Source organism: Choloepus didactylus, chromosome 2 (genome assembly GCF_015220235.1).
Source record: "Choloepus didactylus isolate mChoDid1 chromosome 2, mChoDid1.pri, whole genome shotgun sequence".
NCBI lineage: Eukaryota > Metazoa > Chordata > Mammalia > Pilosa > Megalonychidae > Choloepus > Choloepus didactylus.
Window position 1 is genome coordinate 158,269,624 of NC_051308.1, and position 13,040 is coordinate 158,282,663.

Sequence of the window (13,040 nt, forward strand, 5' to 3'; positions counted from 1 at the left end):
TACCACCTGTTGACTGTTTCCTAAAGAGTTCACCTAAAATCAGAGATCTTATTGCATAATATTCCTTATGGTATATATTTGGTAAGAACAGTGTTCAGCACCACAGAGTTTGATGTGTTTACTCCGTGAAGACAGAGATGCATAATAAGTGCTCAGGTGTTTGTGAATGAATTAATAAGCTCAAAAGTCTCATTTAATGGAATAGTATTGAGTAATCACAGCAGGACCACAAACAAGCAATCTGTAACCAGAGGGCAATTGGTTTTGATCTGCTCTACTTTTGGTTCCACATGACTCAGATAAGGACTTTTAACTTTTCTTTTTTTAAATTGTCACCTAAAGGATAGCCTGGGACCCATGGGACTGTGCACAAGGCAAAGCTACAGAGGCAAAAGGGACAGATGGCCAGTCCTTGATTAAACCCCCACAGACCACAGCCACTGAAGTGCCCCTGTGCAGTCTCTACCAATCCCACACGTCAGACACCTTGCAGTCATAGTCCCCTACCACAATCCTGCCCCAGAATCCTTTGGTGTGAGCTCCAACGCTGCCCTCTAGGGACACAGCTCCACCACTCACCTCAGACCTTCTGGCTCTTACTAGGTGCTTAGACCTTCACAATGAGCCTTTATTAAGACAGCAAGGGAGCCTGCGACTGAATTATAGCTTATAACATCAGCAAATATTTGCAGCCCCGAGCCTCAGACCTTTTGCACTTCAGGATCGTAAAAGGTTGAAGCCACATAAGTTTCTGAGTTCAGGAGGTTCAGCTCTTTAAGTGATTCCTGTGGAGACTGCTGCACACAGCTTGGGGACTCAGAAGGCTACAAGGCCCCCATCATGGGAATGAATCTGAACTTTGTGATCCCTGCTGCCTTTCCAACTTTATCTCCCGTCCGCACCCCATGTTCCAGAAGTCTGGTCTGCTTGGTACTTCCTTACCACACTCGGTGTGTGTGTATGTGTGTTTTAACCTTCTTTTTTATTTAAAGGATTATCTCTTATCTCTTACCCTCTCCTACCTCATAAGAAGAATTAACCCTACCAATTTGGCTCAGAGTAGCTTTAGAGAAACTTAATATGCTTATTTACTTGCATGGAAATCAAAAATCTCAAAGCCAAATTTGTTCAGCATTGCTCTTCTTTTTCTCCTTCAAGTTGCAGGACATCATTCTGTTTAAAAAGCATATGCAGCTTACTTGTATTAACATCAATTTCTGGCTCATTTTCCCAATCCCGAATGCAAACAGAAAGCCTTGATGCCATAACCGTGTATCTTATGCTGGCAATTTACCATCTTGCTGTGCATAGATTAGCTCTAGTAAATGAAGAACTGCTATTGCATCATAATAATATTTTTCCTCATTCTTAATTTGACCAATACTTCAGCCCCCACTATGTGCCTAATACTGTTCAAAGTGCTGGGGTTAGAGCCGTGGACATGATAAATCCCCGCCTTGTGGAGCTTATATTACAGTGGTGGTGGTGGGGGGAAGGATGTTAAACAAATTTAACTCAAAAAACTGGTTCTGGGAAGTCAGGTAGTAATGAGTGCTAGAGAGAAAAATAAAGCCGCATAAGGCAGTAACTCGGGCCTTGGGGTGGTCAGGAAGGGCCTCTCTGAGGACTGGAAGTCTCGGAGAAGACTGTTCCAGGCTGAAGGAGTAGCCACAGCGAAGGTCCTGAAGCTGGAAACGTTTGATGTGTTAAAGGAAATGCAAGGGAGGCCGGTGTGGCTGGGAAGGGGGGCAAAGGTAGAGCCAGGGAGGCTGGCAGGGGCCGGGTCTCACAGGGCTTTGTCAGCCATGGAAAGGAGCCTTGAATTTTGTTCTGCATGAGACAGGCAGCCATTGGAGAGCCTGCAGCAGCGGAGAGACTCTAACATACATTAGCAAAGACTAAAATTTATTCATTTCAATGTTTGTTTTGTATCAATTATGTATCACGTGGTGTTTTGGTGCAGGGATACTGCAATGAACAAGTAGACAAAGGCTCTGATCTCAGGAGGTTATATTCTAATAGGAGGGGGCAGACAGTAAATAAATGTATGTAAGTATATAATGTGTCAACTGGTTATAAGCTCTGTGAAAAAATAATATAGCAGATAGAGCAAATGACTGGAGGTGATGAGGGAAGGCCTCTCTTATCAGAGATACAGAAGTTGAAACTGATGTTCTTATCAGGTGATATTTGAGCAGAGAGCAGACGAAAGTGTGGGGAGGCAAATCTGGCAGTGACTTAAATAAATATATATATTTTTAAGTTTTTCTTCTTACATTAAAGTAATTAAAGCAGAACTTTGGACAATCAGCCATATAGGAAATAGTTCAGAGGTAAGTGAAATGTGTATCCACACTGAAAGTGAAAATCAGCCCTTAACTAAATTCCTTCAAAGTAGGAAAGGACCTCAGAGGTGTGTGGTTTAAGCCTTTGCTTTTGCAGATGGGTGAACCTGAAATTCTGAAAGTTTGCGACTTGCCCACGGTCACAGAAATGAGACTTAATCCCAGAACTCTCATTTATGAGGCATTTTGCTCTCTGCCTCTGTACATGTCAGTGCTGGGAGGTGGGAAATACCAGTTTCAGAGGTGGGAGGGAAGGGAATCATGACTTCACTTCTGTGCATTTTCTGTTTCTCTTCTTGGTTGCAGTACTTGCAGATACGCAACATCTCAGTTGGGAACCACGCGTATGACAGCAGGGGTCCCAAGCAGTCTGCTATGGCAATCTGTCAGTACTTCTACAAGCGAGGAAACATCTACCCTGGGAATGACACCTTTGACATTGATCCAGAAATTGAAACTGGTGATGTTCTTCTATAGGCTAGGACTTCAATCTTTAACTCCTTGATTTATACTTAAAAATCAGTAATTGCATCTCTAAAATCCTTGATTTGGACTGTGCTATTAGGGCATAGTAAGTATTTTATGAGTTATTATGTGCCAGTCACTGGTCTAAGTCCTTTACTATAACTCATGAATCCTCACACACACCGAAAAACCCCAACAAGGCAAGCTTTATTACCATCTCCATTTTATAGAAGACTAAAGTGTGGCTCAGAGAGTCAAGTGATCTGCTCAAGATGGCACTAGTAAGAGGCAGCACTGGAATTTGGCCCAGGCTATCTGGCTCCAAAGTCTGTGCTCTAAGCCACTAAATTATACCACCTCTTGTGTTGGATAAGACAGATTTTGCTTGCAAATTCTTAATGTGTATGAGTCTCTCTCCCAGTACCTAACTATTCAGTATCTTTGAGGGTGACTTGGGAGGAGGAATTACAACCAGGAATAGCACAGCTTAGTCAAAAGTGATTTTGTTGTTGTTGTTGTTGTTATTAGCTAAGTCCTAATTTGCAATTTGTACCTAAAATATTAGCTTGGGTATTGAATTAGAAAATAAGTATTCAAATACTTTTAACAATAGGCACTGGAAGTTGTTTTTGTTTTTGTTCTTATTTTTGTTTTTGTTTGGAGGGATAGTAAAGGATTATAGTACCAACCAGTGAAAACTTTCTAAGATGCTATTGTCTTCCTTTTTTTTTAAAAAAAAGTGCTTATTGAGGAAAAATTGTCAGCACAATATTTTTTTTTAAAAAATAGATTTTTAAAACTCTTGAAAGTCTTGTTGTCAGCACTGCAGATGATTCAAATCCTATGCTTAGCATACAAAAAAGGAAAGGGGGGGGTCTCAAAATTTAGGTTTAAAAAGAGATAAAATTCAGATCTTTCTCTGAACAGCACCACCCCACCCCCATCTACTCCAGAAATGTTGAAGACAATTATGTCTTAAAAACAAACAAATCTCTGTAACCAAGTGGTATTGATATCTAGCTTTTAAAATCTTAATTCAGATAAATACTAAAATTTGAAGATCTAGTCTTAAATGCATTATCCTTTGAAAGTCCAGTTTTATTTCTTTATTTTAGGTGTTTAATGATGTTTTTATTCCTTTCTATGGCAGAATGTTTGTTTGTAGAGCCAGATAAGCTTTTCTACATTGGAACACTAGAAGAAAATAAGCTCAACTTAACACTGGACTTTCACAGGTGAGGGAAGCAGATGGGAGTGTAACTTATGCCTCAGTATGTGTTTCCACTGCACTAATGTCTCCTCTGTCTTCTAGACTCTTAACAGTGGAGCTTCAGTTTAAACTGAAGGCGATTAATCTGCAGACAGTCCGTCATCATGAGCTTCCTGACTGTTATGACTTCACTCTGACTGTAAGTGTGGACTAGACTGAATTTGGTTCCATTCTGGAGAAAAACAGTTTTATCTGGTTATATGTTGTGTGTACTTGTATTAACACTTGATCAAGTATATAGGATGTTTCTACTTGAATGCGGTTGGGGAAACATTGATACATATTTTAATTTTTTTGGCTGCTCAAGCAAATACCATACAGTGGGAATTTATTTGCTAATGGGTTTGAGGCTAAATGGGAATTTATTTGCTAATGGGTTTGAGGCCAAGAGAAAGTCTGAATCAAGGCGTCATTGAGGCGATGCTTTCTCCCTGAAGACTGTAATGTTCTGGTGCTGGCTGCCAGTGATCTTTCGTCCTCAGCTTGTCACATGGCAAGGCACATGGTGGTGTTTCCTGGTCTCTCCTTTCTTTTCTGGGTTCCACTGATGTTCAGCTTCTGGCTGCTCCCTCTGTGGCTTTCTCTCTGTCTGAATTTCATTCTCTTATAAAGGACTCCAGTAATAGGATTAAGGCCCACAATGATTGAAGTGGGCCACACCTTAACTGAAATAACTTCATCAAAAGGTCTTATCTACAAGGGGTTCACACCCACAGGAATGGATTAAGTTTAAGAACATGTTTTTTTTTTGGGGGGGGAGGGGGTGATGGTGGTATACAAACAGTTCCTGACCACCACAATACAGCTAGCTCTATTTTATTATAATAACTCAGTTACTTGTAAATCATCTGCCTTCTGTACCACAGTGCAAGTTCTATGAGGATGGGACCTTGTCTGCTTACTTGCTGTGTCTTCAGTACCAGCTTCAGTACTGGGCACAGAAGAATGGAGGGTTGTAGGTTCTGTCTAGTCTGACCATTACAGCCCATGGCTATCTGCTGTAATGCCATTGCCAGGCGTGCTTGTTGCTGAGTTCTCTCAATGTGGATATTTGCACCCTTTGAGTTACTGTTCACCGTGTCTTCCTTGTGCCACTTCTGAACGCTCTGGCTGGTTTCTCCCCCTCCAGGCTTCCCTGTCTCTTCTGCTTACTTGCAAACGCAGCTCCTAATGCCCTCTAGAGAGTACAGGATGCCTCTCCTGTGAGTTCATCACCTCATGAGGATCAGAGTCAGTAACCTAATGCTGCTTGGTCACATGCAGGACAGCCTTTGATACAACTTGCCTTCATATGATCCAGATTTCCATTATGTCAGCAGTAGCTTATTATAAAAGCTCTGTCCATGACACTCAACTAATTGGGCATGAAAAATCAGCTTTTCAGAGATTGAAGTAAAAAAATGTTCTGGACATAGTATAACTTAATAATTATGCATATCATTTAGCCAATAAAAGCTATCTTTTTATTTTGATACTCCATGAGTATTTTAAATAAGATTCCACATTTTGATCCTGATACTAACCAGGACCAAATTATATGTTTTAAGTGGTTTTTAAAATTGGGCTATCATTCTCAGTCTCATCTCATTTCCTTATTTTTTGTCTATCTCTTTCTCTCTTTAATTTGAGAAATTTTATTTTTTGGATTTTTTATAATCCTTCAAAGCTTAGCTCAACTGACATTTCCTTCACGGACCCTTTTGTGATTCCTCAGTTAGAAAAACATGTGCTCTGAATTCCCACTGATTTGGTTTGATTATTTGTTTGCTTTTATATTATGTATGGGCTTACCACTTTCTTGAAGCTTCATTTTAGGATTTTCTAAGTGTTTATCATCAGCTCTGCTAGATTGGAAGATCTTTGAAGTCAGGGTCTGTTTTATTAATTTTTTCATGGCTCTAAAAATGTAGTAGATGACTCATATATTTGTTGAATAGATAAATGAAACAGTTGTGAATTCCAGACCCTTTCAAGTGTCTCAGTACATTGGTATATGCAACCTTCCCTGTTAGCCACATGCAGCTTTGTTATATTTTCACCATTATTGTAGAATCATCCCAAGATATTCCTCTAGCATTGTAGACTTAACAGTGCATCTCATAGAACTGCGGCAGAGCTTATATCCTAAAAGGTGGTTTAATAGTGAACGCCATTAATGTAACTTCATCTTCATAAGTAAAGAGCAACTGGGGCAGAATACGCTTGATATATAATGCAGGGGCTTTGAAATTAGAAAAACCTAGATTTGAATCAGCTCACCACTTAGTGGCTATGGAATTTTAGGCAAATCACTTAATTGGTTTGAGCCTCAGTTTTCTCTTCTACAAAGCAGAATTAATACTCACCTACCTACCTGATAAGGTTGTTGTCAAGATATAAGATAGTATATATAAAGGACCTACCTAAGTATCTGATGAGATTTGATTCATTCAGCAGCTACTCATTAAGCCTTTGCTGCATGTGCCCAGTTGGATTTATAATGTAAAAGTAATGCATTAGCATTCATGCATAATAGTCTGATACATTTTACATCATGTAATTTGATGCTCTTTATTAGGTGTACAAACATTTAGGTAGGATTCTTATGTTCTCTTGATGACCTGACCTTTTTATCATTGCGAAATGATGTTCTTTATCCCTGGTAAAACTCTTTGCTCTAAAATCTACTTTGATGTTAGTATAGCCACTTCAGCTTTCTTTTGACTAGTGTTAGCATGGAATATCTTTTCCCATCCTTTTAATATTAACCTATTTGTGTTTTTTATATTTAAAGTGAGTTTCTTGTAGGCAGCATATAGTTGGGTCTTCCTTTTTTATCCAATCTCATAATTTGCCTTTTCTTTAAATTACATGTGATTATTAGTATGGTTTCCCTCTTTTTCTGCCCTTTTTTGGATTGAGTAATTTTATGATTCTGTTTTATCTCTGTTTTTGCTCATTAGCTATGGCTTTTTGTTACATTATTTTAGGGATGATAGTATACATCTGTAACATATCACAATCCACCATCAAGTGACATTATACCTCTGCACACATAGTATAAGAATCTCCTGGTCTTTTTATCATTTAAATTGTAAGATACAATTTACTTCTATATATTTTATAAACCCCAGAATACATTGTTGTTACTTTTTCCTTAAACAGTCAGTTATCTTTTAAAGAGATTTAAATAATAAGAAAAAGTCTTTATATTTGCTCATGTATTTACCATTTCCAGTGACCTTCAATCCTTTGTGTAGGTTCAGGTTCCCATCTGATATTATTTTCCTTCTGTGTGAAGGACTTCTTCTAACATTTCTTATAGTGCAGATCTTCTAGGGTTGAATTCTTTTAGCTGTTATATGTCTAAAAAAGTATTTCCTGTTAATTTTTTTTATATTCATTTTATTGAGATATATTCACATACCATACAGTCATACAAAACACATCGTACATTTGATTGTTCACAGTAACATTACATAGTTGTGCATTTCCTGTTAATTTTTAAGAATTTTCACTGGATACAGAATTATATGTTGACAGTTTTTTTTTCTTCTTTCAGTTCTTCTCTTAGTTTCCTAAGGCTGCTATGACAAAGTACCAAAAACTAAGTGGCTTAACACAGCAGAACATACTGCCTCACAGTTCTGGATCCCCTTCTCTGATGTCTGTAGGGCAGCATTTGTTCCATGCCTCTCTCCTGGCAGTGGCTGGCAATCTTTGGCTTTACCTGGGTTGTGGCATAACTGAGTCGCTGCCTCTGTTGTCACACTACCATCTTCTCTGTCTCTGTCTGTGTCTCTTCTCCCCTCCTTATAAGGACGCCAATCCTATTGGATTAAGAGCCCTTCCTACTCCAGTATGACTTCATTTTTACTTCCTAATTCCATCTGCAAGGAAACTTATTTCCAAATAAAGTCACATTTTGAGGCGCTGAGGAGTAAGAGTCCAAAATATCTTTAGGGGGACATTATTTGACCTATAACTTTAAAGATGTTGCTCTTCTAGCTTGCCTTTTTTCTGATGAGAAATCTGCTGCCATCCTTATCTTTGTTCCTCTTTATATTATGTGTCTTTTTTTTTTTTTACCCCCCTGGTTGCTTTCAAGATTTTTCTCTTTATCTCTGATTTTAAGCAATTCTATTTTGGTGTGCTTTGGTGTAATTTTCTTCGTGTTTCTTGTCTCTGGGTTTCCTTGATCATCTTGGCTCTGTGAGTTTGTAGTTTTTGTTATATTTGAAATTTATTCAGCCATTATTTATTCAAAATTTTTTTTGTCCCTACCTGCAACCTTTCAGAAATTCCAGTTGTGTGCATATTTGATCACTGGAAGTTATCCCACTGCTCACTAGTGCTCTGTTAATTTGCTTTATTTTCCAGTTTCCTTTATCTCTTGTGTTTCATTTTTGAGAGTTTCTATTGCTATGTCTTCACATTCAGTAATCTTTTCTTGTGCAATATCTAATCTGTTGTTAATCCCATTCAGTATATTTTCATCTCAGACATTTTAGTTTTTTGTCTCTAGAAGTCTGATTTGGATCTTTTAAATATTTTCCATATCTCTGCTTCATATGCTCAGTCTTTTCTCTAGCTTCATGAGCATGTGGGAAACAGATAAAACAACATTTAATATCATTGTCTACCAGTTCTATCCTTTGTGTCATTTTGGGGTCATTTTTGGGCAAGAAAGCAAAAACAAGCAAACAAACAAACCAACAAGAAACAAAAAACAAAAAACAAAAACAACAACAACAAAAAAATCTAATTCTCTTACCTTATCTTCCCTGTCTCTGCATGGGGAAAGGAGAGGGGAGTTAGAAATGGAAGACACTAACTAAAAGGACTATGGAAGGTGTTCTGGCATAGCTTTGTGCTGCTTGCAGCCTGGCTCAAGAGGCAGATTAGTTCTCCTGGGGTCCTGATGTTATCCTTGAAGCAAGACATAGCTGGTGACTCCCTATCACGTATGTCCTTTGTAATACATGTGGTGCTAGAGTGCCTGTCCTAGTTTGCCAGGGCTGCTGTAGCAAAATACTATAGACTTGTTGACTTAAACAACAGGAATTTGTTGTCTGACATTTCTGGAGGCTAGAAGTCCAAAATCAAGGTGTTGGTAGGATCTTGCTTTCTCTGAAGTTCTGTTGTGTTCTGGTGGTGGCTTGCCAGCATAACTCAATCTCTTTCTTCATTAATGGCCATCTTCTTTCTGTCTCCTCCTCCACCTGTGTCCAAGTTTCCTCTGCTCCTAAGGACTCCAGTCATATTGAATGAAAGTCCACCTTGATTCAATTTGACCTCGTCTTGATAGGATCTTCAGAGATTCTGTTTACAAATGAGTTGACATCCATAGGACTGGGGGTTATGACTTGAACATATCTTTGTGGGGACATGATTTAATCCATAACAGGGACTAAGAAATCTAGACCCAGAATGAAAATTGAAAAAGTTCTGCCTGAAATGTCTCAAAACTGAAATAATGAAACTCAACATCAGTAAGAAGAGCAATAGCTCTAAAAATCTATACCTGAGCAGGCGGGGTGTTGGGGGAAAGTAGCTGTGTCAACTCTTGCTCATACCAGATGGGTATCTAGAGGTACTTAGCTTGAAAAGGAGGGGGGAGCATCCTTGTTTTATAACTTGTTCAGAACTGGTCCTAGAAAAACAGGACTTCTATAGAAGATCTAGTTCAACCTTCTCATTTCACAGAGAAATAAAGGGAGCCACCCAAGATTGAATGGAGTTAGCAACTGGTCAGGAATGAGAATCTAGGTTTCATGCTCCTTGAGAGGATTGTTTTCTAATTAATGCAAAGAGGTGTGTTGTCTTAAAAACTGTAAGTATGTTTTTGACCCATTTTCTGTTCTTCACAGATAACATTTGACAATATGGCCCACAGTGGAAGAATTAAAATAAGTTTAGATAATGATGTTTCCATCAGAGAATGTGAAGACTGGCATGTATCTGGATTAAGTAAATGATAAACTTTATTTGTTCTCAGAATGTTATTAAATAATGTAAATTTTTATTAAATTACTGCACAGCACAATGTGGAACATCAAATGAAAGAACTGGACCATTCCCAAGTCCCTAATTCTCTGTAAATAGATCAACTTATTGTAGATATCTGATGATCCAGGAAATACACTGTTATTAGCTATAGAAATAACTTTCCCTACCTTCTCTATGTACTTTCATTTTCCTACTCCTCACCAAAAAATACTCAGAGTCCTTCACTAAAAAACCACATATACCCAAAACAATATTTATTGAATGCATATTTATAAGTACTTTCACCTATATTTTCTTCATTTTGATACTTTAGAATATCCTCAAGATAGGCAACATCTCTGTTTTACAGATGAGGAAACTGAAGCTCAGAAGCAATGCCTTGATCATACAGTCAGGGAAAAGGCAAGTAGGATTTGATCCTGAAACATCCCTCACATTATAATTGTCTGCCATCAGCTTAAAAAGTAGGCTAAATGAGGACAGGGTCTATTCCTAGAAATACACAAGAATTCAGGTATTGACTGAGTACAGTTGAGAATTTTTGAGTTGAACTGGAAAGACAACCAGAAAGAATTTATCTTATTTTCTAGTCCCTCCAAAGAGTTAATGGTATGTTGTACTGAACTTTTCTTTTTGCACTTGATAATGTTTCATTTCTTAAGATAAGAACATGTGTGTTTGTCAGTCTTTTTAAAATTCAGTTTAATTGAGATATATTCACATACCTCATGTACAATCATCCACAATGGATCATCAGTTGTTCACAGTACCATCATATAGTTGTACATTCATTACTACAATCAATTTTTGAACATTTTCATTACTCCAAAAAAATTAAAATAAGAATAAAAATATAAGTAAAAAAGAACATCCCATCCTCTCCATCCCTCCTTATTATTCATTTAATTTTTGCCCCCATTTTTCTACTCATCTGTCCATACAGTAGATAAAGGGAATGTGAGCCACAAGGTTTTCATAATCACACAGTCACACCATGTAAGCTAGCTACATAGTTATACAATCGTCTTCAAGAATCAAGGCTACTGGGTTGCAGTTCAACAGTTTCAGGTATTTCCTTCTGGCTATTCCAATGCACTAAAAACTAAAAAGGGATATCTGTATAGCACATAAGAATAACTTCCACTGTGACCTCTTGACTCCATTTGAAATCTCTCAGCCACTGAAACTTTATTTTGTTTCATTTCTCTTCCCCCTTTTGATAAAGAAGGCTTTCTCAATCCCATAATGCCGGATGCAGGCACATCCCAGGGAGTCATGTCCCATGTCGCCAGGGAGACCTACACCCCTGGGAGTCGTCTCCCACATAGTGGGGAGGGCAGTGAGTCCACCTGCAGAGTTGGCTTAGAGAGAGAGGCCACATTTAAGGAACAAAAGAGGTTCTCTGGCGGTGACTCTTAGGCACCATTATCAGTGGGCTTAGCCTCTGCTTTACAGTAACAAGCTTCATAAGGGCAAGCCCCAAGATCGAGGGCTTGGCCTTCTAAGTTGGTAGCCCCCAATGCTTGTGAGAATATTAGTAATTCCCTAGGTGGGGAATAATATTTTCACATGTTTCCCCAGTCCCTTAAGAGGGCTTTGCAAATATATTTTTATTTTCTGCCCAAATTACTTTGGGATTTATTGGGACTTCACATTAACCTGTACAGACTAACCAGATCTCACTCACTATCAAAGTTCCATGTAATTATGGGGTTTGAATAAACCAACCATACAAGTTAAATTATACAGTGTGCTACAGAAAATATAGATTTTGCACCAATAAACATCTCTTCCTTTGGTGTCACACAGAGGTTGAAGTTTTAAAACACTGTCAATATCGTCCTTTACTCTTTAGTCTGATTTGCCTTAGTCCTAACCATATCTGCTTCATTCATATCTCCAACTTTTCAGCTTTTTAAACAGTTGCTGTAGGGAGTAATGCTGATGTTCATAGCTGCTGAACTCTGGCTCTGAGTCTCACGTGTCACACAGATACCCAAAGTTCCAGAGGCCTACCGGGTTACACACAAAGAGCTCAGCATCTCAGAATTTAGAAATAACTGGTAGAACTCATGAATAGCTGTGACTGCTGTAAGAGCTTACACTGAGCCTTCCCCTGATAACCTATGCTTTAAGATTCAATTCTCAGAGTTGTTGCGCTGGATTTAATGATTAGGTCCTTAGGTTCTGGTAAACAGAATTATTATCTTGGTTACCTGTCAAAATACAATTTCCTCAGCACAACACAAGGTAGTCTGCAGGTCTAGGATAGGGCCTAAAAACGTGTAAGTAGTCCTTATTCAGACCAGACTTGGATAATCCTTGCTTTAGGGTTTTCTACGGATTTATTTGCCAAGTTCAGAAGTATTAATGAGAGAGTAATGGGAACTTCAAATATACGAGGCTCTTGAGCCACAAACTTTTGTTTTCTCCAGCCTGTTTCATTTTCTGTAAAAATTGTACTATTTTTCCATACCCTTTAGGGTAGGAAAATGAGAGTGTGTGAAAGCCTGGCACACAGATTTGCTCTCAAATATTTGTTTTTAAATTTTTATAAAGTAGATTTAGACATTTGTGTAGCAGTTAGATGCCCCTTGGCAACCATGAATGGGATGCTTCATTTCAGAAATAATTTTAAGTACTTCATTTTTTTTTTACCGGTATAGACCAGTCTAACTTGTTTAATAAAACTAAGCTCAGCATATAATGGCTGAGATCTCTGCTTGCCTCGCTTCACCTGGCTTCCCCCATGCCAGCCAGTCCTTTGCATTTGTGATTCTCTGGAATTTTTGCATGAGTGGCTCTTTCTTGTCACTCAGGTCTCAGTTAAAATTTAAGACCTCCTCAGTGGGGCCTTTTCTCACTACGCAATATAAATGAGGCTCTCTTCTCCCCATCCCCCCACACAATCCTCCATCATACAAAGCATTGGCTCTCAAACTTTAGTGATACCTGGAGGGCTTGCGAAAACA

The 13,040-nt window shown here is 38.5% G+C and overlaps 1 protein-coding gene across 2 annotated transcripts in view; it reads left to right on the plus strand.

Moving 5' to 3' along the window:
* The window catches only part of MCOLN3 (mucolipin TRP cation channel 3), a 31,686-nt gene that overhangs the window by 10,366 nt on the left and 8,280 nt on the right, over positions 1 to 13,040 (plus strand). For both annotated transcript variants that reach the window (XM_037826750.1, XM_037826751.1), the window contains 4 exons: positions 2,652 to 2,805; positions 3,961 to 4,045; positions 4,123 to 4,219; positions 9,930 to 10,029. In XM_037826750.1, coding sequence (XP_037682678.1) covers positions 2,652 to 2,805; positions 3,961 to 4,045; positions 4,123 to 4,219; positions 9,930 to 10,029 — 436 coding nt within the window. The remainder of the gene's footprint in view (positions 1 to 2,651; positions 2,806 to 3,960; positions 4,046 to 4,122; positions 4,220 to 9,929; positions 10,030 to 13,040) is intronic.